Source organism: Taudactylus pleione, unplaced genomic scaffold (genome assembly GCF_031769625.1).
Source record: "Taudactylus pleione unplaced genomic scaffold, aTauple2 ptg000032l, whole genome shotgun sequence".
NCBI classification, from domain to species: Eukaryota; Metazoa; Chordata; class Amphibia; order Anura; family Myobatrachidae; genus Taudactylus; species Taudactylus pleione.
This window is the reverse complement of record NW_028284434.1, coordinates 49,020,200-49,044,408: the sequence shown is the minus strand read 5'-3', so window position 1 is coordinate 49,044,408 and position 24,209 is coordinate 49,020,200. Positions and strand designations below refer to the sequence as shown.

Below are 24,209 nucleotides of genomic sequence, written 5' to 3'. Positions count from 1 at the left end.
ATTATGTTCTCCTTCCTCTGTGTCCATTATTATGTTCTCTCTCCTTCCTCTTTGTCCATTATTATGTTCTCTCTCCCACCTCTGTGTCCATTATTATGTTCTCTCTCCCTCCTCTGTGTCCATTATTATGTTCTCTCTCCCTCCTCTGTGTTCATTATTATGTTCTCTCTCCCTCCTCTGTGTCCATTATTATGTTCTCTCTCCTTCCACCTCTGTGTCCATTATTATGTTTTCTTTCCCTCCTATGTGTGTTGTTATTTTGTCCACATGGTGCAGAGGAGGGTCTGAGGCACACTATGCGGTGCAGGGAGGGCTTTTCCACTGTGGAGCACTTTGAATTTATGTACAGCCGCCGGGACTCTGAGAACTGAAAGGTCCTTCTGTTGTGGGGGGTTGAATGGCCAAGACCTTGAAAGTCGCCTGGTGGTGAAAAGAAGAAATTATTTTTCCTGTTTTCAGCAGATCCTCTTTGCTGGTGTGGGTCTATTTTCAAGGGGAGTCTGGAGCTATTGCTCCACCCGCCCCACTGTTAATCTGGTCCTGGACATGAGGTACTGTAGCATCGATGATGCAGCCAATAATCTATCCCCAGTCATCATCGGGTAGAGCAGCTACCTCCTATTGCAATTTCAAAGGTAAATGTGCTTCCGGGAGATTATCTGCATGCAGAAGGTGCAAATATCTATAAAATACAGTGCACGGTAAGTTCAACTTCCTCCTGAAGCTGCTCAAATGATTTAGGGTGCCCGTCCCAAAAAATTTGACCGAAAGAGGATATGCCACAGGCTAGCAAGATATTATCCAAGTTAAGCTTGCCCAGTTCGGTGAAGGTGTTTGGAGGGACATCCGGATCAATGCCAGCACCTCCCAAAGACTATGAGAAAGCCTGCTGAATAAGCGGCGCAACCGAAACCCACCAGTGTGCTGCCCCGAGAATCCTGCACCCACTCCACTAAATGAGCAAGCTGGGAGACCATATAATAAAGTGTAAGACTTGGCAAGTCCAGGCCTCCAGAGGCTTTATACCTATATAAAGCAGTAAGCTTGGAGTCTTGCTCTTTCCCTTTCCCAAACAAAGGAGGAGACAATCCGACTGATAGCTGTGAAGATCTTGTTCGAGATATAAACCTGGGGAATGCTGGAGAATATATAAATACTTAGGCTGGATCATGAGATTATTGCGACCAGTAACTCACACCCCCAAGTAATGAAACCTTAGAAACCACTGAAGGGGACATGAAGGAGGAAACTAAGCAGCGAGTGACCAAGAAGAGAAACTTGCTGGACTTAAGGTGCGTACACACTGGGCGATAAAGTGGACGACTGAACGATAACGATATCGTTCAGTCGTCCACTTTATCGTCCATTTTTAACCCCAAAACGATGAACGATAACGACGGAGCGCGTTCCCGCGGGTCGTTCATCATCATCGTTCATCGGGCTGACATGCAGGCCAACCTGACGATCTCGTGAGGTTGCTGCATGTTGGGGAATGGGGGAGAGAGCCGGCGCTGAACGATATCGTTAATGATATCGTTCAGCGGCTGTGCTCAATGTCATGAACGACATTGAGCACTCCCTGCCGGGGACACACTACACGATATCGCTCAGGGAGCATATCGTCTAGTGTGTACACACCATAAGTCCAGTTGATCTGGATTCTGGAGAAGTCACCAAAGGTATCGCCCAATTGTAAGAGGTTGTCCACCGAACAAAAATAAATAACTGAATTGTACTTTTACTATATTTTAAAAATATGGGATACGCGCTGGGCACCTACATACAGGGTAGCCATCCAAGTTGTAGGCTAAAACAACCTGCAGTAGAATGTAGTATATCCCTCCACCAGGATCTCCTCATAGCACTGAGGCAGGGCGCACAATTAACTTAGAGGTCTAACGTAATGACGTCCGGCAGTAATGTTGTGATAAATTATACGTATACATATAAAATGTGCTAAATGCCACAGAAAATATATTTAATTTTGGTGAATTTATTGTTATTTCATCTTGTTTTTTTTGTAGGTTGTGATGCTGGATGAACCTACTTCTGGCATGGACCCGGCCTCTCGCAGAGATACATGGGAGCTTCTGCGGCAGCACAAACAGAACTGCACCCTCCTCCTCACCACGCATTTCATGGACGAGGCCGACCTGCTGGGAGATAGAATTGCCATAATGGCTCAGGGCCAGCTGCAGTGCTGTGGATCTCCGCTCTTCCTCAAAAGCAAATATGGTGAGGAGAGAGGGAAGGGCAGATATAAAACCTTACCATGCTTCATGCCCCTGGACATAGAAACACGGGTGCAAACAGCAGAAGATTGGGGGATGGACTGTCATAGTTCAGTGGTTTCCCCTAAAAACAAGTTCAGTATCCTCTGGCATCAGTGCGTGTGTAGAACATGCTCTATTTTTTTTTTTTTTTTTTTTTTTTTTTTTTTTTATAGTGGAAAAAATAGTTATGAGGGATGCAACGAACAGATGTACATAAAATAGTGGTCAGCCACATGACAAATGAAGTTATTGTGAGAACATTCATATTAATGTTGACTATCCTCCCTTACCGTCTGTGGATAATGCTGGGACTGCTCTACCTAAAGCTCCCGCAATCAACGTACCGTTTTCCTGTCTCACAGGTGCTGGGTACCATATGGTGATGGTGAAGCAGCCACACTGCCAGGTGGAGGAAATTACAGACCTCATTACCAGCTATGTACCCTGCGCCACCCTGGAGAGTAATGCTGGGGCAGAATTGTCTTACATCTTGCCCAAAGAGAGTACCCACAGGTAGGTGACCTATGGCATGGCCTTACAAAATGGGTATAAAAGCTGCAATTCTGGTATCTGTATATTACATAAAAGCTGTAATATACTGATACCAGTATACAATAGTGATTACTATCTCTTAATATTAGCACAGTATATTTTAGCATTTTTATTGTGTAACATTTGATTTTTGATGCAGTTTGGGGCTGACTTTAGAATTCAGTTTTTACTACAAGCTAATGTCTCATAACGTCACCACAACATCCTCCTCCTTCTACCCATGTTTTACTCCATCTTTCACCACCATGTATCTCCTTTTCCACCTTCCTAAAGGAACCCATACACCAACAATTACAATAAACAGTTCCCCGATCCCTCATTATTTTCCCAGATTTAACTATTCTGCGATACACTGATATGCTTCCATACATTGCCGATATTCCGCCAATCCTTTTCACCAAAGTTCGGATCTGTGGATCGTGAACGTGTCTATTTTCTAGTCCGTGGATTGATTTATTGGCCGATTGTTACCATACACTGCCAATCTAGAGCCACGATTGGTCGGCAAAATCCAACATGTTGAAAATCCTGATTCGCCAATTCCGATCATTTTAATTTTTTTTGGGGATCGATGAACTCCATACATTGTCGTTTTTTTGGTGTTTTTTTTTTTTTTTTAACAATCATCGGCAAAACACAGATTTGGTCCGATTGATTGTTGATGTATGGGCCCCTTTAGATATGATCCTCCCTGTCCTCAACTGGAATCTCTCCCTTGCCCCTTTCTTAGATTTGAGCCACTATTCTCTGAGCTGGAACGTCGCCACGATGAGTTGGGTATTTCCAGTTATGGAGCATCTGTCACCACTATGGAGGAAGTTTTTTTACGGTGAGACTTTTTTTTTTCTTCCTCATTCACTTATAGCGCACGTTCATTTCTAGCATTGTCCTATCTGGGAAATCTTGAGTCTTCGGTTATATATTTTAGGGTGGGGAAACTTGTGGACACCAGTCTGGACCTTCAGGCTATCCAGCTGCCTGCTCTCCAGTATCAGCATGAGCGCCGGGCCAATGACTGGGCAGCGGAAGAGTCCTGCTCCATGAGCGATTGCACGGAGGACAGCGGAACGCTGATTACAGAGGACTGTTCCAACATCAAGCTCAATGGAGGGGTGAGCGAAAGTGAAATTAAATAAGGGAACATTGTGGTCTCATTACATGGGGGCCAAATGTAGTAGCCAGCAATTTAATGGAACCCTGCGCAATTCTGGCGAGGTAGTCACTACATTTAAAGCGCTAACTCGTTTAAAGGTAATGCCAACCTGATTTTGCCTCTCAACTAATTGCTGCTTTAAATCTAGTGACTTATCTCGCTGGAATTGCGCCGGCTCTCGCAAATAACCGGCTATTACATTTGGCTCATGGTCAGATAAATGATCTGTCGGCAAGTAGTAGAGCAATGTGAAATGAGTCCTTATTGGAATAAAACCAATTATGGAGAGGTATTTTTAAGAGTTGGGCATCTACGTCTATCTGAAGGGTTTCTTAACCTGTGGCCTTTTAGGATTTTTCATTAATATTACTACTATTGTTAAACTTTATATTGCGCTGACATATTACACTGCGTAGTATATTAAGGTGATCACTATAGCGTATAAGCAAATTGAATACAGTGAGCTTACACTCTAAGAGATGTGGGAACACTTTGTCCTCGGTTACTGACTATTATTGAGCGTTCTAATGACTCCTGTGAAGTAGACTGTGCAGTACTGTTACAGCTTTCTGTTTATTAGTTAGGTCACCCTTAATTGCTCCTTCTTCTCTCCTTACCACCCCTCTCAATCTTTATACCCCTTTTACGTCCCACTGGCTTACAATTAGAGAGAGGTTAAATAAACGTGTATATTACACCTTTTTTTGCAGTTTTCCCTTTGGTGCCAGCAGTTCTATGCCCTTTTTGTAAAGCGGGCGGCATACAGCTGGAGAAACTGGAAGATGGTTGTGGGACAGTTCCTGGTCCCTCTGGTGTTCACCACGTTGGCTCTGGTTGTAGGAAAAACATTCCCAGGACCCCAAGACTCTCCAGGATTGGAGATGACTTTAGCACACTATGGATACACGGCAGTGCCGTACTCCCTCCCTCCCAATGCTTCTCTCCTGCTGCAGAGCCTGGCACAGAGCTTCCGAGATCAGCTGGACGGACAATATGCTCAGCCGCAAGAAGTGTTAGGTGAGTAACGCAGTGAATGGAACTTTGCAGCCTTCTGTTGGGTCACCCCAGGGTGGGCCGCTTTCTCTGAGCTTTTGCGAATTGACAACTAAAGTGTTCATTGTGCTCATCTATGTAATCTGTTGTTTCCAACATAATCGCTGACTTTTTTCTTTTCTTTTTTTTTTTTATCATTGAACTGTATCACGTCACCTTATCTTGGTTTTCAGATCCGGTCACTTTACTTAGAATATACTCTCTCCACATATCTCTATGAAGTTCTGTTATTCTTTCTCTCTCCTCAGGTAACCTTGATGACTATCTCCTGGCTAAGGCTTCTGAGGAGGGCGCCCTGTTCGCTGAACACTGCCTCTGTGCTGCTGAGATCCAGAACGATGGCTCCCGCACTCGTGTCACGGCCCGTTTCAATAACCAGGCGTTTCATTCTGTGGCTGCCGCCCTCGCTCTGGCTGACAACGCTCTGTTCAGATTGATTGCCGGTCCCAGTGCCTCCATCTCGGTCACCAACTACCCTCAACCACGAAACACCTCAGAGACGGCTCGGGATGAGCTTCTTGAGTAAGCCGGGGTAGGGGTAGGACATGTCTGTGGTATCACTCTTTCAACACCGCAGGTTCATACTGTGTGTTCGACATTCTGAGCCGTCTGTGCTCTGCAAGAGTTGGCTTCTGTCAAACAATGTACAGTCGGCTAAGCTTGATGACCAGGTATAATGATTTGGTGTCTTCTACAGGGGTCAGACCGGTTTTGCCATCGCCATTAATCTTCTGTATGGCATGGCTTCCTTGGCTAGCACATTCTCTCTGTTGCTTGTTGGGGAGAGGGCGGTGAAGTCCAAGCACGTGCAATTCGTGAGCGGAGCGTCCTCCTTCAGTTACTGGCTCTCTGCGCTGACCTGGGACTTGCTTAACTTTCTAATCCCGTGTGTCCTGATGCTTGTAAGTGACACGTTCATTTGTATTCTCCCCATGCTGGCGTCTATCTGTACCGCTGTTCTATTGAAGCCTGTGTTTTATATTGTTCTTCTGGATACACCGCACTGAAAACAGATGGAGATAGACCAGGTGGAAATGCCTGAATGATCTCTGGTAGTGGTAGCAGTGTTATAGTCGATGGCACAAGGCATCCCAAACTCCGCTATTACAGTCCAGGATTTAAGGATATCTATGCTTGAGCACAGGTGACTTGATTAGTTCATCAGTCAATTTAATTTAACCATCTGGTCTCAAGCGTGGATATCCTTAAAACCTGGACTGTAATGGTGCAGTTTGGGAAACTCTGGAATTAGGAGAGGATCCATTTTAATCACTGCATAGGATGCAATATTTGCTGTGTTCTATGTTATTTGCCTCCACTCTTTACTCCCCCTCCCCTCTTTGTGGACTATACATTATTGATCTCTGTCACTTTTGGCTCACAGGTGGTATTTCAGGCCTTTGGAGTACGTGCATACACAGATGATCACCACCTAGTGGATGTGATACTGATGTTACTGCTGTATGGCTGGGCAGTCATTCCTCTCATGTACCTGTTCAGCTTTATGTTCACCTCCACTGCCACAGCCTACACCCGGCTCACTATTTTCAACATCCTATCGGGCACAGCCAGCTTCTTATCGGTCACTATAATGAGCATTCCAGGTGAGAACCTCATCCCCTTACCATCCGGCTCTGTATATAGCTGTTCCTCTCTCGTGCTGTGTGGTCTGACTCTGTGTCTCTGTCGCCCCCAATCTATTGTTCTAATGCTGTCTTGTCCTCCATCACACTCTCTCACATTTTTTTTTTTGGTAGCCCTCGGCTTGGTGGACCTCTCTAAAACACTGGACCTTGTTTTTCTGGTGCTGCCCAACTATTGCCTGGGAAAATCTTTCAGTGACTTTTATCAAAACTACCACACCCTCAAATTCTGCACCTCCTCTATCACATCGGAAATTGCCTGCAGTGTACTTAGTAAGTATCTGGCAGCCTCTGGGGGAATAAACTGCAAAGTCGTGTATATAACAAATGAGAGGGGTGTGGGGGGGGGCTTATGGGGTCTGATGCAGAGTTATACACTATGCCAATGTCCGTGTAGTACTGACCAGTGCTATCCATGGGTGTTCCTGGGTGGAGTCGGGGAGGTGGCCGAAAGTGTTTGCAAAAAGAGGCCAGTCCGTGGGCGTGTTATGGGCGTTCCAGGGGTGTGTCTGCACTCTTGGCTGCTTTCTCAGCAGCAGAACCACAGTCTCGGAGGCCAGTTTCAGAGAAACCGTTGACCCGGAATCTGCGCAGCCCAGGACTTACTTGGGAGGTCCATGTGCGTCTGATGTTGCGTCGATGATGGTGTGTTCTTAACCTCCCTGAGGATCTGCACTCCACGCAGATAGGGGAAGTGGGTGTAGCAGCATTTGCTCAGTCCGTCGCACACTATTTCAGGCTGGGAGTCTGTTAGCCAACATTAGCATATTTTCACAAATACATCGTGAGCGCGAACGCAGTTGAGAAAGCAATAGCGTACAACTGAATCAGACCTATTCTGTGAGATCAGATAAATATTTTTATTGTCATTGTAAAAGAACAACGAATTACACCCCAGGTAAACCACATACGCATTACAGCCTGGAATAACATATTAGTTAAAATCCCCTTTCAGGTTAATTTTAACAATACTCGATGGAAAAAACTGTTCCTGTTCTAGATTTGATACACCGGAAGTGCCTTCTCGATGGTAGAAGGGAAAACGCACTGTGGTAGTATGTTAGTTACACCAAACTTATTTATAAAGGTAGTGTGCAGACTGTCTAGTATATGGGTATTCTCCAGAACTGCTTTTGGATGGGGAACCCCTGTGGGGTCAGCTTGTGAAAAGTCACCAACATTGAGATTTTAAATTAATCTGTTCCGTTGATTTGGAAGTGCACCCATCACTGTTTTATTAGGTCCATTGTGGCTGAGGACCGTGTGGGAAAAGCAATATACCCATCACATATTAAGCTGTTCATGTTTTTTATTATCATAAGTGGTGGGAGCGCACACTATAAGATTCTCATATAGCCATGTATATTTCTATATAGAGACGCTCGTAATTAACTTATTTATAGATTTTGATATAAGTAATGGAAACCCCAAAATAAAAAATGTACTACGTGTAGCGTGTAATACTAGAATGTATGACTATGTTAAATTAGTGTGTTTGACCTGGAAACTTCCACCTTCAGTTGACGTTCATCACCTGGCAGGTAAATGACCACTTGCAACATTTTCGAAGTACATTGCTTTATTTTGCTGGGTTTCTTCTATATTCTTTTTTTTATCCATTTCCTTATATTATCATCACCAGTTATATATTTTCTGTATCCATGATTACGGCACCGCTACCTTGTGCTCTCAGCCTTGGATATCATGGTTTCTATAGCAGACTTGTGCCAGACCCCAGTTGTTACCTTATTATCACCGCTGGTCCCTGTCTTGTAACTGCATGCTGCCAGCACGGGTTCCTGCCCTGATGCACTGCATAGGGCAGGAGGTACATATGTGCTCTGCCTGGGTGGCCTTTATTGAATGCTGCTTTTAATTATATAAGATCTGCAATCATGTAGTCAAGTACCTGTGTTCACACCCCTTATACATAGAGTAAATTGCATGGACGGCTAGGGTATTTGAGGATGGGAACTTGCTTGTCCAGCATGCAGGCAGCTCTGAGAACAAGGTAATGGTTAAGGTCCCATGAGTGCAATCCCTGCCATTAACAGCCAGGGCGGTCTGTTAAGAAGAGGGGACTAGACAACTGTTCTTACACATCATCTCTGATTATGATGACATTATCAAATCACTTTGGTCAGTGTAAGACAGAATCCTTTTATTAACTATTTTTTTTTTTCTCTATTCCTCCACTCCAGACATCTCCTATCAAACAAACTACTACTCTTACTCCCAGCCAGGAGTGGGGCGATACTTGACGTCTATGGCTGTTCAGGGCTTGGCGTTCCTCTGCCTCCTTTTCATCATCGAGAGCCAGGTTCTCTGCCAGTTGTGCCGATTCAGGCGCCATCGCTGGGTATGACAACGGAAATTTGGGGAATGTGGGGCTGTTGATATGTATTAGGATGTACATGGTGTAGGCTTTCCTTTCAGTGAATTTGAGAATGTTTTACTTAGAATCTCATTTGTGAGTTGCTCGCTACATGCCATAATTTCGTGGAAGTCTGTCCCTCATCCTAACTCACTGATTTGAATCAGGAGATAAACGGTGACATTGATGTTACACCTACGCTGCAGTACCCGTGTTGTTCAGAAATCTCTTTCCTCTCCATACACATGTAGCAGTATAGGACTAGGGTACATATAGTTTGTTATGGCTCTGATAATCTAGGCTCTGATTATTGTAATATATATTAGGGGCTGGGATTAGATATTTGGTTTCAGGAGTTGCATGAGGCACTTTGGCAATGGACTTGAGGCTAAGTGCTATTTTGATTATGTAATTGTGTTAGACATTTGGGACAGGTGTTAGTTTGGGAACTGGGGTTAGGGATTTGGGGTAGAGTATGGGGACTGAGAATGGCGATTTTGTTTAAGATTGTTTTACGGGCTTTGGTTTAGGGACTTGCGTTAGTCATTAGGAGCTAGGGATTGGGGAAATGATGTCAGGGGTGTGGGCTCAGGATAGGCATTGGGAACTGGGGTTAGAGGTTTGGGATAGGGTATGGGGACTGAGAAAGTAGATTTGGGTAGAGATTGTACTAATGGCTGTAGTTTAGGGATTTGGGTTAGTGAATAGGAGCTAGGGATTGTGGAAATGATGTTAGGGTTGTGGGCTCAGTGATGGGCATTGGGTCTGGTTTTAGGCATTAGGAATAGGGGCTGGAGATATTAATTTGGGTGGGATTTGAGCTAGGGACTGACATTAGAAATGCTAGGTTTGGAATACAAATTAGCATAGCTAGGATAAATAATGCCCAAATGTTGACTGACCCATGGGTCGCAGGTGACCAATCACACAAGCCATCCATTTGTCCCCTTTAAATTTTGCATACACACGGTCAGATATGTCAGATGAACGATTGAGCGATTTGGAAACGATTGAACGATTTTTAACTGCATTAAAATTAATGGAAATCATCCAAATGTGACTGCAAACACATCAGATGTCAGATAACGTTATCTGACAAACGGGAACGCGCATCGTTCATCGTTGCACACATGTCAGATTTTTCTTTCAGATATGAACGGTTCAACGAATTTTAAAATAGTTATGGTTCAGATCTGAAGAAAAATCTGACCGTGTTTATGCACCATTATGAATTGACCTAGTGGATGGGACAGCTCTCTATCATATAACCAGATTTAGATGAATAGTTTATTGCGTTTTAGGGCTATATTTATGAAGCCCTGCATGCTTTACACTGAATGAGAGTGCCGCTTATAGCCTGGCGTGCTTTACACTGAATGAGAGTGCCGCTTATAGCCTGGCGTGCTTTACACTGAATGAGAGTGCCACTTATAGCCTGGCGTGCTTTACACTGAATGAGAGTGCCGCTTATAGCCTGGCGTGCTTTACACTGAATGAGAGTGCCGCTTATAGCCTGGCGTGCTTTACACTGAATGTGAGTGCCGCTTATAGCTTGGCGTGCTTTACACTGAATGTGAGTGCCGCTTATAGCCTGGCGTGCTTTACACTGAATGTGAGTGCCGCTTATAGCCTGGCGTGCTTTACACTGAATGAGAGTGCCGCTTATAGCCTGGCGTGCTTTACACTGAATGTGAGTGCCGCTTATAGCTTGGCGTGCTTTACACTGAATGTGAGTGCCGCTTATAGCCTGGCGTGCTTTACACTGAATGTGAGTGCCGCTTATAGCCTGGTGTGCTTTACACTGAATGAGAGTGCCGCTTATAGCCTGGCGTGCTTTACACTGAATGTGAGTGCCGCTTATAGCCTGGCGTGCTTTACACTGAATGTGAATGCTGCTTATAGCCTGGTGTGCTTTACATTGAATGAGAGTGCCGCTTATAGCCTGGCGTGCTTTACACTGAATGTGAATGCTGCTTATAGTCCGGTGTGCTTTACACTGAATGAGAGTGCCGCTTATAGCCTGGCGTGCTTTACACTGAATGTGAATGCTGCTTATAGCCCGGTGTGCTTTACACTGAATGTGAATGCTGTTTATAGCCGGCGTGCTTTACACTGAATATGAGTGTAACTAACAGCCCGGTGTGCTTTACACTGAATGTGAATGCTGCTTATAGCCTGGCGTGCTTTACACTGAATGTGAATGCTGCTTATAGCCCGGTGTGCTTTACACTGAATGTGAATGCTGCTTATAGTCCGGCGTGCTTTAGACTGAATGTGAATGCTGCTTATAGTCCGGCGTGCTTTACACTGAATGTGAGTGTAACTAACAGCCCGGTGTGCTTTACACTGAATGTGAGTGCCGCTTACAGCCCAGCGAGCTTTACACTGAATGCGAGTGCCACTTTAAATTTCTTCTTCCGGGTCCAAAGGGATACCATGGGGAATATTATGGTTGACCAGGCACCAAACAGTTAAAGTTTTGGCTCCCAGAATGCCCTGGGTCCTCCTCCATATATACCCCGCCACTAGCCATAGGACTCCAGTTGTTCGTTTGGTGCGGCAGGATTCAGACACACTTTTATTTTATGATTTATTTTACTTTTGGTTCTTGAGTTGGCAGTTCTAAGCGTCAGTATTTGGGACGCATGGGCTGCAACTCCATCTACCTCTGCCGAGCCGCAACCATCAGTAATTGTGTTGGTGATTTCGGCAGGTTGCGACCTGGACTGCACCAAATGCTCGGAGATGTCAGGTAAAGCGATTCCTCGCTTGCTGGGAATTGCGCGCGGCAGTCCTTGCTTCTAGTGTCAAGAAACGCACCAGAGCCGCTGCTGTAAGTACCAGGGATTGTCCGCGTCCTTACTACACCAACCGGGGCCTTATCGTCTGACGCCAGGGATCGGCAGCAGGCGCAATCTGCGGCCACGAGATTTCTTTCTGAGTGCTTCACATTCATTAGATTGGTGAAGACGGTCACATAAACTTTGCGTTTGTTGCCTTTACTTTGAACATGTCAGAAGATAAAGAGAAACAGGAGAGGGAGCCATCTGTGCTAGTCTCCTGTAAATCTAGTATGGCATATGTGTCCTCACAGGACATAAAGGTATTGGTGAAGGTGGTCACATTGCATTGTTACCTTTTATACGTATATATGCTAAGCATAAAGGGAAACAGGAGTTCAGACAGTTATAAATATCACTCCTATTGCTCTATTTGACCCTCAACTACCAGGTGTGTAGGGGTTAAATTGTACTTCACATTCAAGACTGAGCTGCCATCCCCCTCTTAATTAATTGGAGATGCTCAGCTGCAATTGATCATGGAAATGTTTGCTGAGGGGAGATTTGGTCTCTGAGTATACCTTTCTCATAGTTCCAAGGTATATACTGTAGCACTGGAATCCTACCAACTTTTGTATTTGAATTAGTTGATTCGGTGCCGCCTTGTAAGTAGAGGAGGCAGAATATTTATGCATGTAGATCCTACCATACTTATGTATTTAGGTAGTTGATTTTAATGCCCTTTTGCAAATATATTATATGCATACTATGTGACTTATGCTAACTCTGCAGGAGTTTTTTGTTTTCTGTTGTGTTTTCTAACCCTATACTACCTGATGTATAGGGGTTAGAGAGCACCACATTTAATTTATCTGTGAATAGGATCACTTTGCATTGTTAACCCTACACTGGTTGTAGGTTACTTGGAAGTATTTAATGGCCTCTCAGGATTTCATACAGGATGGACTGTGGTTTGATTGTTATACACCACAACAGTCCACCTCGCCAGCACCTGTTCAGGGGTCAGCCCCACACTGCCTCCCACTTTTGATTACCCACAGTGATTACAGCCTGCTATGTTTCCTCTTCCCATACATCTTGCCTGGATTGAGGGTTATGTCCACTCAGTTCAGAATCTGGTTTTTAGCATCTACCTATCTGCAGATGTTACAGGCGAATAAGGCGTCAGCTGTCTATGCATATATATGGATTGTAGTCCATCCTTCTCTCAGATTCTGATATATCATTTGAGGAGGCTGAGGATACACAGGTTTCTCCCTCTGGGCCTATCTCGGTGGAGGAGCATCATTCATCAGTGGATGTTCTTCTCTTAGGGGGGGCGGTTAATTCAATCCTCATTATAGTGGATGAAGTACCGGCTCCTAAAGCCTAATAAACTTGGTGTTCAGACACCAGAAGGTGATTTATGCATGATTCCCTCAACCTGAATAGCTCACTGAGTTTATAGGGGAAGCATGGAACACTCTAGTTAGACTGTTCCAGATTCCAAAAAAGATTAGTATCTTTTTACCCTCTCCCAAAGAGAGAATGCATTAGGTGGGAAATCCACCTCCCTACTGGGGATTCTTACGTGACACCTTCCTAAAGGGTTATACCCAAGAAGGTTGTTTTCACAACTCCCCCATCAGATCCTATCAAGGCCATTTATGCCCTGCTAAATTCAGGGGTGTTAATCCCGGTTCCTTTAACTAACAAGGAAGGAGTTATTACTCAGATTTGTATTTGCTTCAGAAGCTAAATCGGTATCGCTTTATTCTGAATCTGAAATCTCTCAACAGGTTCATCCATGTGCCCAAGTTCCGTATGGAGACCCTACGGTCAGTTATGCTGGCAATGAAACCTGGGGGTTTCATGGTTCCCTGAATCATATCTGCATGTACCTATTGAACTATTCACCAAGGGTTTCTGAGTTTTGGCTATTCGTCAGCAACATTACCATTGCCTTTTGGTCTGTCCACAGCCCCTCGGGTGTTTACCAAGATAATGGCGGCCATGACTGCTCATCTCAGAAGGAATCAGCATATTGTCATACTTGGACGGCCTCCTAATATTGATAGTCTATGGAGGTTTTACAATTGCGAGTGCGCATATTGCTCCAAAATCAGAGGGTACCCATTCACTCAGCTAGGCAGGTCCTGGGGTCCATGGATCCACCTTCAACATGGTGGAATATGCCCAGTTCCATTTCAGACCGCTACAAAGATTGATTCTCTCCAGGTGGAATGGACAGCATCATCTTATAAGGTCTCAGAGGATCCTTCTCACTCCAGAGGTTCATCATTCCCTCCTGTGGTGGTTGAGAAAGAATTATCTAGACAAAGGGAAATTGGATCTAACCACGCACGTCAGCCTTAGCGGATGGAGGGCAGTGACAGGTCATCGCATCTTTCAGGGAAGATGGACAAATCAAGAGAGTCATAATATCTACAGCCACTCCACACTGGGCATGCCCAATCTCGTCTGATCTTGGAAGCTATGCAGTATTGGGCCTGGTTAGTACTTGGATGGGAGACCACCTTGGAATACCAGGTGCTGTAGGTAACTGCCAATAAACATTCTGGAACTGCGAGCAGTATACAGAGCACTGATCAGGGCACAGGACCTGCTCCAGGGCAGGCCGGTCCAGATCCAGTCCGACAATGCGACAACAGTGGCCTACCTCCATCATCATGGAGGCACAAGAAGTTATGCAGACATGAAGGAAGTGACAAAGGTTCTGATTTGGGCAGAATGTCATCTTCCGGCCATCTCGGCAATATTCATACCGGGAGTGCTAAATTGGTAAGCAGACTGTCTAAGTCGCCAGGACATACACGCCGGAGAGTGGTCTCTATCCCGGGAGTGTTTCAGCTCCTGGTAAACAAATGGGGTCTACCAGAGCTAGATCTCATCATGCCACAACCACAGGGTCCCCAAGTGCGGGTCCAGGTCTAGATACCCCTCAGTGGCATTTGTGGATGCACTGGGATGGGATTTCAAGCTGGCGTATCTATTGCCTCCAATTTCTCTACTCCCAGGAGTTATCAGAAAATTCAAACAGGAAGGCGGAACGGTAATACTGGTGGCTCATCCTATAGCTAGGGGCGGGGTATATTTGGAGGAGGACCCAGGGCATTCTGGGAGCCAAAGCTTTAACTGTTTGGTGCCTGGTCTTCCAACCATAATATTCCCCATGGTATCCCTGTGGACCCTATGGACCTCGAAGAAAAGGAGTTATCTAGGTAAGTCTACCATAACTCTATATTTTCATCTTCAACCCACCGAGAAGCGTCTGCTTACACAAGCTGCTACTTCATAAATATGGCCTCTTGTCCATCATTAAGATTCCTGTGCTCAATGATACAAAAAGCTGCACAGTCCAGAGGTATATAAGATACACAGATTAAATGCATTGATTCCCATGGGTGTTAATAAAGGACTGGAATCAATGAACTATTCACCTAAATCCTCACACACCCCTGCCACATCATATACCCCCACCATAATATACATCATATCATACACCCCCACCACAGTATACATCGCATCATACACCCCTCACCACAGTATACATCATATCATACACCTCACCACAGTATACATAACATCATACACCCCACCACAGTATACATATCATACACTCCCACCACAGTATACATCATATCATACACCCCTCACCACAATATACATCATATCATACACCCCTCACCACAATATACATCATATCATACACCCCTCACCACAATATACATCATATCATACACCCCTCACCACAATATACATCATATCATACACCCCTCATCACAGTATACGTCATATCATATACACCCCTCATCACAGCATACGTCATATCATATACACCTCCACCACAGAATATTTCACATAATCACCACCCAACCACCATAGTATATATCATATCACACCCCTACCCACCATAGTATATATCATATCACATACTCCCACCAACCACAGTATGTATCATATTTGCAGAACCCTTCCACCACAGTATATATCATATGGCATCACCTACCACAGTATGTATCCTATGGCACAATTCCCCCCCATGGTAATAAACAAATCACAGTCCCTCTGCATCATTAAATCATAGAGGCCCTTTATCTATTGTTTATATTGCTCATAACCTCTCTCCATCATACATAGCACCTAATCCCAATCCCAAACCAGGGTCCACATTCCTTAATCCAGATCTCTAACCCCATTTATAATAACTAGCCATATAAAATGGCATTATGTGCGTGTACCAGGGTAGGATATTGGTGACCTCGGGAATACAGATTTGCCACCTCTTCCTTAGGTGATACATGTGCATACACATCCAGATGCCTTTGTACGTCACAATGATGTCTCTCCATATTCCAGTCTGCGTTTCCCGAGTCCCCGGTGACTCCCCCAGAGGACCGAGATGTGGCTGATGAGAGGAAGAAGGTTTTGGAGTCTCCCGTGGAGCAGCTGTCTGCACTCAGCAGCCCCCTAGTAATCAGAGAGCTCAGCAAGGTGAGCAGACGATTGATTAATAAGGGCTAAGACTGTTAAGCACCAGCAAAACCTTAGACAGTAATATATGTTGAAGCCCTTGTGGTATTGAGCTGACTCATTTACCGAATATATGAGCTTATATATCACTACTTCTGTTCATCATACTCGAAAGCAGACGTCAAGGGTGGTGTTTCTCTATCTAGCATCACTCTGTAAGCCAGCACTTGGGTAAGTGACTTCCAAGCGTCCTAAGTAACAGAAATACTGTGTATAGTCCACAAAGTGGTGGATTCATGCACTGGTTTGGCCAGTTATATCACAGCAAGTATAACTGACATACTATGCTTTATCATTTGAGCTTTTATTCTGTTATGAATACTGTCTGTGGCTTGTTGGCCTGGCTATGACTGCTTTCAATGTGGGGGATTGGTAATCTTCTATTTAACGTTAAACACGACTTTGTAACAAAGCTGCATTTTGCTTTAATTGTTAAGTTATCAAATTTTCATTTTTTTTATTTTGTTAAGTTGGAATTAATATTTCCCCCTCTGTAATTCATAAGGTCTATAGGCACCGTGCCTTTGTTCTGGCCGTAGACCGTATATCTCTAGCTGTAAGCCGGGGAGAATGCTTTGGGCTGCTCGGTTTTAATGGAGCGGGTAAGACCACCACGTTCCGGATGCTGACTGGAGACGAGAGTGTCAGCTCGGGGGACGCATATATTGATGGGCACAGCATCCTACACAACATCAAGAAGGTGATTGAGAACACATGATACAATGTGCGCAAGTACTAGAGCTTGTATGGTAGATTTGAGGTATATCTCGTTACCTTTTATGCTAATCACTATACATCCCCTTCTACTTCAACCTCCTTTTTAAGGTCCAGCAGAGGATTGGTTATTGTCCACAGTTTGACCCCCTCCTGGACCACATGACTGGTCGGGAAACCCTGTACATGTATGCCCGTCTTAGGGGCGTGCCTGAAGCCTATATAAACAGCTGTGTAGAGGACATGCTGCGGGGACTACTCCTGGAAGCCCATGCCAATAAGCTGGTACGGGCGTACAGGTGAGACAGAATTGCCCCTAATACACTTCCTCCATGTAATGTGCATGGGCAGATTTTCTGTCGTCCTCACATCTTTCCCTCTTTTTCTTCTTGCATCGGTCTTCATTGATTGGTCTCACACGTTTTCTTATTTCCTATCTTTGTTAGCGGTGGGAACAAGAGAAAGCTCAGTGCCGGCATTGCTTTGATTGGCGGTCCACCGGTCATTTTCATGGATGAACCTTCCACCGGAATGGACCCCGTGGCCCGTAGATTGCTGTGGGATGCAGTGACGAGGATACGGGAGAGTGGAAAGGCTGTGATCATCACTTCCCATAGGTAAACATGTTACAGATTGGAGTGTGAGAAAAAGGAAGATCAGAATATGGAGCAGGATTAGGAAAGTTGACCTGTCTTTTTTTCCCCCCTCTTCCCCACCAGCATGGAGGAGTGCGAAGCACTTTGCACCCGACTCGCCATTATGGTGAACGGTCAGCTCAAGTGCCTCGGCAGCCCTCAACACCTGAAAAGCAAGTTTGGTAGCGGCTACACGTTACTTGCCAAGACTTCCAGAGAGGGAGACGAATTGATTGCCTTTAAAGATTTCGTAGAGAGCGTCTTCCCAGGTGCGTATATTGATGATGGTAACCACCGAGGCTGCCGTGACGCTGGTGACATACTGGCGTAAGGTTTGCTGTTGTCAGTCGTTAGTTACAGTTTATCAGTTTACAGATAGACAGTGTAGGAAGTTGAGGGGATGCAGAAGACCTGCAACTGGGCCCTCAACATTGCGCTTTATAATATGGGTGTATTCTAGGGATGTGCAGGTTCGGATTAGTTCAGATTTTCCCACCAAATTCATATTTTTCCCGCCAAAAATCGGGTCTCAGAAAGAGGCAAAACGTCATCTTTCATGGACTTTTGTCCAGGAATGATGATGTTTGTCCATGAAAGATGACGTTTTGATTCTCTTTCTGAGACCCGATTTTTGGCGGGAAAAATCCAAATTTTTCGGGAAAATCTAACTAATCCGAGCCTGCACATCCCTATTGAATTCATGTTTGTTTTTTTTTTGTTTTTTTTAAACTGCTATGTTTTATAGAGTTGTTCCAATCCCGATTACCAGAAGAAAACTACTGTTGTGTGTTATGTCATGCTTTGGGCAACTTCGCCACTTTATGACTCTTCAAGTCTTGGTACATCTCCCCCCTTTATCATGAAAGAGGCTTTCTTTTTTCTTTGTGTGAACAAATTACGATTTTAGGCGAGTTTATAACACAATATGGAGATTTGATACAGAATATATGTTGAAGGTTATTGCCTCCAACAACTGTTACTAAATGCATTGCTTTATCTTCATGTTTGGCTTATGTGCTTTTCAGCAAGGCTTTCATATCATCCATGCGCAGAGCTGCTTACTTTGTAGGAACTACTTGGATTCCCTTCATTCTTCAGCTGTCCTAGAACAGGTTAAATTGCTATTGCCCTGTCTCTTCCTGGCAGTGTTTGCTGGGACTTGTAGTTCCACAGCATCTAGCATGCCAAAGTTTGCCCAGGACTGTCATCACTTTATTTGATTCCCTACACCTAGAAAACTTGCAGCAAACGGTGAAGTCCCAGCAGCTAAGTTTATTTTTGCTAGTGCAGAAAAGGTTGGATATCTTTAGGATGCCCCTGTTTACATATTATTTGATGCCACCTGCAGGCAGCCAGCTGAAACACGAGCACCAAGGTATGGTCCACTACCATATAACAAACCAGAAGCTGACCTGGGCACAGGTAAGAAAATGATTTGCTGCTTTGTTTCCTAACAATCAGTTAATATTGAACTAGAGGTTTCTGCATTTTTAGTGGTGTTTTTTTTTTTACTTTACTAACTAGGTAACTATTTCTCTCATATCCTTAATTGCCCTCCAGCCTTTTACTTTTATCCTGCAATCCTGGGTTCTCATTCCTTTTCCATTGTGATCAATGTAATCTCTAACTCCATGCCTAAATGCTCTGCACACGATAGGATGACCTCTGATTGGTTAGTTAACTGCATCCAGGATTAGAACCCTGTCCATTTGGGATGCAATCGGGAAGCCGGCTGACATTATACCGACAGCCGGCTTCCCGACTGTCATATCCCAGCAAGGGTGAAATGACCACGTCTAGATGTAGACGCCGCTCATTTCACCGACGCCAGGAGACCGGCGCTTGGCATCCCGATCGAAGGACAGCCGCAGGGGGGGGGGGTTAGATTTAGGGCTCCTGGGGGGGACTTAGGGTTAGGCACCCCCCTGGGAGGTTAGAATTAGGCTAGGGGGAGGGAGAGTTAGGGTTAGGCACCCCCGGGGGAAGGTTGGATTTAGGCACCCCCCCCCGGGGGACTTAGGTTTAGGCAGCGGGGAAGGGGGGATTAGGGTTAGGCACTTGGGGGGGAGGTTAGGGTTAGGCACCCCTAAGGGAGGGTTACGGGGGGGTAGGTTAGGTTAGTTCATACTTACCTGGGGACGATCGGGATTTCCAGCGCTGTCGGGCTGCTGCTGCCGGCATCTGTTTCACTGTCGGTCTGACGCTGCCGGCAGTATTACATACCGATTCCGTCCATTCAGTACACTGCTTGACTACTTATGCTCTTCATCCTGACTTTGTCATTACCCACATCAGATCAATGCTTTTCAATCAGCTTTCTCATGGCTACCCACTGGCAGCCTATTTGCGTTACTTGTACCCGCAACCTTTGCATTTTGTAATTAGCTGATGTACCCGGGTAATATTTTTTTTAATTGTCTTCATCTCAACTTAACTAAACTTATATGCTTAGTTCATTTTATACCTCTGGTGTAAAGGAGCATGCTAGTATTGAGATTAAATCCAGAGGTGGGGCCAATATTCAAATAGGGGAAACACACCAACTTCCCAATATATATGTTTCTATGTAATCGAGACTAGATTTAACAAAAAAAATTACGCAAATAAAATGAATTGCACACATCACAATTCTGAATTATATTTAAATTGACAATAAAACTGTAGTCCACATATGCTTTGTAATACAGAGATAGACTTCTTAATTTTGACAACAGTGTCTTACTGGGATGCATGGGGCTAGAGGTCCCTAAGATACTGCTCTTCCTATGTGTCTAATTATTACCTGGATCTACCAACCTCCATTACAGACTTCTTTTTTTTTTTAAAGTACCCTAGAACATCACAGCGAGTACCCTTGGGGGTGTTAGAACTCTAGTTTGAGAACCACACGTTAAGCAAAATGTCCATGTTTAATGGTTATCATACCGTTATTTATCTATATTATCCAAGGTGGTAGCATCTATACTCATTCAGCTTCGTTGTATCTGAAATATTATGTACTTTCTGCTTGAGGCCCAATTTTTTCCAGTTTTTCACGAAGACATTTCTCTTGCCAGGTGTTTGGGACTTTGGAAAAGGCCAAGGAGAACTTTGATCTGGAGGATTACTGTGTGAGTCAGATCTCATTGGAGCAAGTCTTCCTGAGCTTCAGTCATTTCCAGCAGCCACCGGAGGCATGCGTAGTATAGATGAACATTGCCCTGGCAAAAGTTTGGGGTGTCGGAATGACCCACACAGTTGGTCCACTTCTGAATGCAGGCACTGCCTTTTGTGCAGATGGACTGGATCATTTTAACAGTGACATTTTGTTTGTCATACATTTCCTCTCTGTGTCCGTCCAGGGTAGTCTTCCTCAACAGTGTCTCCGTCCAGGTCTTCCCTGCTTTTGCTGTCTCGCCAGGACTGTGTCCTTGTGTGTCTAAACATTTCCGTTACAACTGTCAGGGGTTCTCTGTCCAGACTTCACAACGAAGATTGCCCTAATTCCGAACCTCTCAGTGAGGGCTGTGTCTGCGTGTTGGTGGGCTTTTGTGTCCAGGTGTCCTACGATGATGACCAATTTCCTCTGGTGCCTCCTTTTTTTTTCTACGTTTTATATATGTCCATTACATTGTGTGATAACCTGATGGCCACCTCTCCCTCGTACTCTGTCCATCATTGTGTCCTGGCGGGAGTGACCGCACTGAACTAAGATCTACCGCTGACATTTGCACACTTGGAATCCTATAAGGCACTGGTCTGTTTTACTGCTGGAATGGAAAACATGGCGAGCACTACATTGATTTAAAATAATGCAAGTTTGCCTATATATATATATATATATATATATATATATATATATATATATATATATATATATATACATACACACACACACACACACACACACACACACACACACACACACACACACACACACACACACACACACACACACACACACACACACACACACACACACTTTAGGCCTAAAAGGGAGTTCAGCAAAGAAGAGATCTCTTATTTCAGAATCATGAATACTAAAGGATATTGATTACTGGTATTTAAATTACATGCAGCAGTAACACACCTCCCACGGTGCTTTACTGGTTACTGACAAAGGAGCCAGAAGCTTTAAGGAGAATCAACTTCAACTTAGGGAGTGTACACTTAATATTTTACCCGTTAACAAGTGGGGTAACTTTTTTTTTTTTTTTATTTCAACTCAGTCGCCACCTTCCCAAAGAAGAAAGATCAATATCTGAAGTGAATGTAGATCTCCACCGTGGGACAGAAATCCACTGCACGGTCTGCACTGATTTCACCCTTTTATGCGAAACTAACCCAAAGCTTGTGATCTTTTGTGAACAGGGAACAATGTGTATGATGTAAGGTCTCTCGTCCTTGGAACATATTTTAACTGCTCCAGACAGGCATTTGATTGTACAAAAAAATAAAAAAAAAGTAAATAAATCTTATTTATGCTGCTCTTTTGAAAGCCATAGTCTTTGTCAACTTTATTTCCATTCGGATTGCATCACCTAGTGGTCTTTGAAGAGCGAAGTGTCCTGTTAGGTCAGGAAGAGGAGCAGCAACAGAGTTAAGCTGGGTACACACTAGGTCGACTGGTCCCGCCGACCCATCTGACGATTGATAAGTGTATACACACTTACTAATCGCCTGCTCGATGTGCTGGGCTTGACAGCTGAAATGGGTGGGCATTTAAATCAACCGCCCAGTTGAGCTGTCAATGACCGCCGGGTGCCACAGCATGTGTACGGGCAATCGGCGTGTCGCCCGTACACACCAGAAGACGGCCAAATCTTTCAGATATATGTCTGCCAACTGCTGTGTTGCACAGCAGATCGGATATGTCTATGAATGATATCGTTCACAGACTTATCTGCTGTACACACCCGGCGATGACCTATAGATATATCGGGCGATATATATACCAGTGTGTACCCAGCTTTATTCTCTTGTTAGACAGACAGTAAAGCATCGCCCAGCAAAATATTCTAATTTTCCACAGGGCCATTAAGTCATAAAATGCCGTCAGATTGGATCAGTCTTTCAGTTAATACAAACTTTTATAAAGTTACCTCCAAAAGCTTAAGCTACATTCCAAACCCCCTTATACCCCAGATGCTTGCCGGTTTTTCAATATGTATTATTTATTCATTGCTGGACACTGGTTTACCATGCGGTATAGAGTGCAGTTGGGAACTTTAAAATAGGAATGACCATCGACTGTTAACGACCATTGATGGTTCTCCGCCATAGACGACGACTTTCCAAAATTATTATTTTTTTCTTCCATATGTAGGGAGTTCAGAGCTTATCTGTGTCACTAAGCCCCACCCTCTGTGTCACTAAGCCCCACCCTCTGTGTCACTAAGCCCCACCCCCCCTGAACCTGATTGTCGTGGCCTGCAGTGCACCACAACAGTGTTGGCCATTGATGGGTGCAAACAAACAATCTGTCACAGTCAATGGGTTAATGAAATAGTAGTAAATCACCAATGGCGCCATCGATGGTTAATCCCCCTGTGACCATCCCTACTTTAAATTTACAGGCAAAATGCTCCTGCTCCTCTATACTCTGTGCTACTCCTGGCCTGTTAACCCCATTTCTTCAGGGTCCACAGGGCTCCGCAGTGGAGGCAATGGTGGGTGTAGGAGATGGTTAGGACTTGGCACCAACAACTAAAGCTTTACATGTCCCAGGATGCTCCCCCCCCCCCCCTCCCTATACCCCGCCCACAGCCTGAGGAAATTCAGTTTTTCGTTGGTGTTGGCAGGAGCTGGTTCACCTTTCAAACAGTGGGGCTGCTTTTAAGCAACCCATGCTTTCTTTTATTTATTTTTTACTGACAGAGCAATCAGCGATAGACAGTCCTCTGCTGCTCCATCACCCCTCTGCGGTGCCGCAACTCCAGCCATTGGCTCGGTACTTATGGCGGGGCACCGGGGACCTAGTTAGCGTGGCTCCACTTGAGGACCCCAGACTGCAGCCGCGACACAGGGGGACAGGTAAGGCAGGTTCCTGCTTGTGGGAATCCGCGACTTTAATGCAGTCCTCCCTCCAGTCTCCGGAAACAGACCGGAGGTGGTGTTGACACCGGTCCGTCCAGGACTCCACTAGACCACCAGGGTTAACTTTACTGGCGCAGGTTACAGAGGCCAGGGAATCGGCGGTTGAGGGGAGGTGTGCTCTCTCCCTGCAGCTCCTCCCCCAGCTCAAGGCGCCATTCCACTGCGGTCTTGCCGCCTCTGCAGTTGCAGTTATATTTTATACTATGCATTGTATATGACTTGTGCTAGCTCTGCTCAGTTTTTTTCTCTGTTGTCAGCTTATACCCCTCCCTTTCTTTCACAATAACCCTTGGGATACTGATGTATAGAGGGTTCACTGTACTTCACATCTACCTGTATTTGTGAAAGCTGTCACATACTGTGTTTGTTGCACGCTGCTGCAGTGCCATATTATGTGTTATAC

General features: G+C 44.8%; 1 protein-coding gene and 1 pseudogene across 2 annotated transcripts in view; both read left to right on the top strand.

Moving 5' to 3' along the window:
* Positions 1-22,208, top strand: part of ABCA3 (ATP binding cassette subfamily A member 3) — a 50,571-nt gene extending 28,363 nt beyond the window's left edge. The window contains exons 15-31 of one of the 2 annotated variants that reach the window (XM_088452084.1): positions 2,025-2,235; positions 2,636-2,786; positions 3,556-3,654; positions 3,754-3,937; positions 4,689-4,995; positions 5,280-5,553; positions 5,729-5,933; positions 6,416-6,635; positions 6,789-6,947; positions 8,876-9,033; positions 16,209-16,343; positions 16,888-17,082; positions 17,208-17,395; positions 17,543-17,713; positions 17,816-18,000; positions 19,080-19,153; positions 20,788-22,208. In XM_088452084.1, coding sequence (XP_088308210.1) covers positions 2,025-2,235; positions 2,636-2,786; positions 3,556-3,654; positions 3,754-3,937; positions 4,689-4,995; positions 5,280-5,553; positions 5,729-5,933; positions 6,416-6,635; positions 6,789-6,947; positions 8,876-9,033; positions 16,209-16,343; positions 16,888-17,082; positions 17,208-17,395; positions 17,543-17,713; positions 17,816-18,000; positions 19,080-19,153; positions 20,788-20,919 — 3,048 coding nt within the window. In that variant the 3' untranslated portion in view covers positions 20,920-22,208. The remainder of the gene's footprint in view (positions 1-2,024; positions 2,236-2,635; positions 2,787-3,555; positions 3,655-3,753; positions 3,938-4,688; positions 4,996-5,279; positions 5,554-5,728; positions 5,934-6,415; positions 6,636-6,788; positions 6,948-8,875; positions 9,034-16,208; positions 16,344-16,887; positions 17,083-17,207; positions 17,396-17,542; positions 17,714-17,815; positions 18,001-19,079; positions 19,154-20,787) is intronic. The other variant, XM_088452085.1, reaches the window with a different exon arrangement.
* On the top strand, positions 14,272-14,390 carry LOC148539092 (5S ribosomal RNA; annotated as a pseudogene).
* Positions 22,209-24,209: the final 2,001 nt, after the last annotated feature.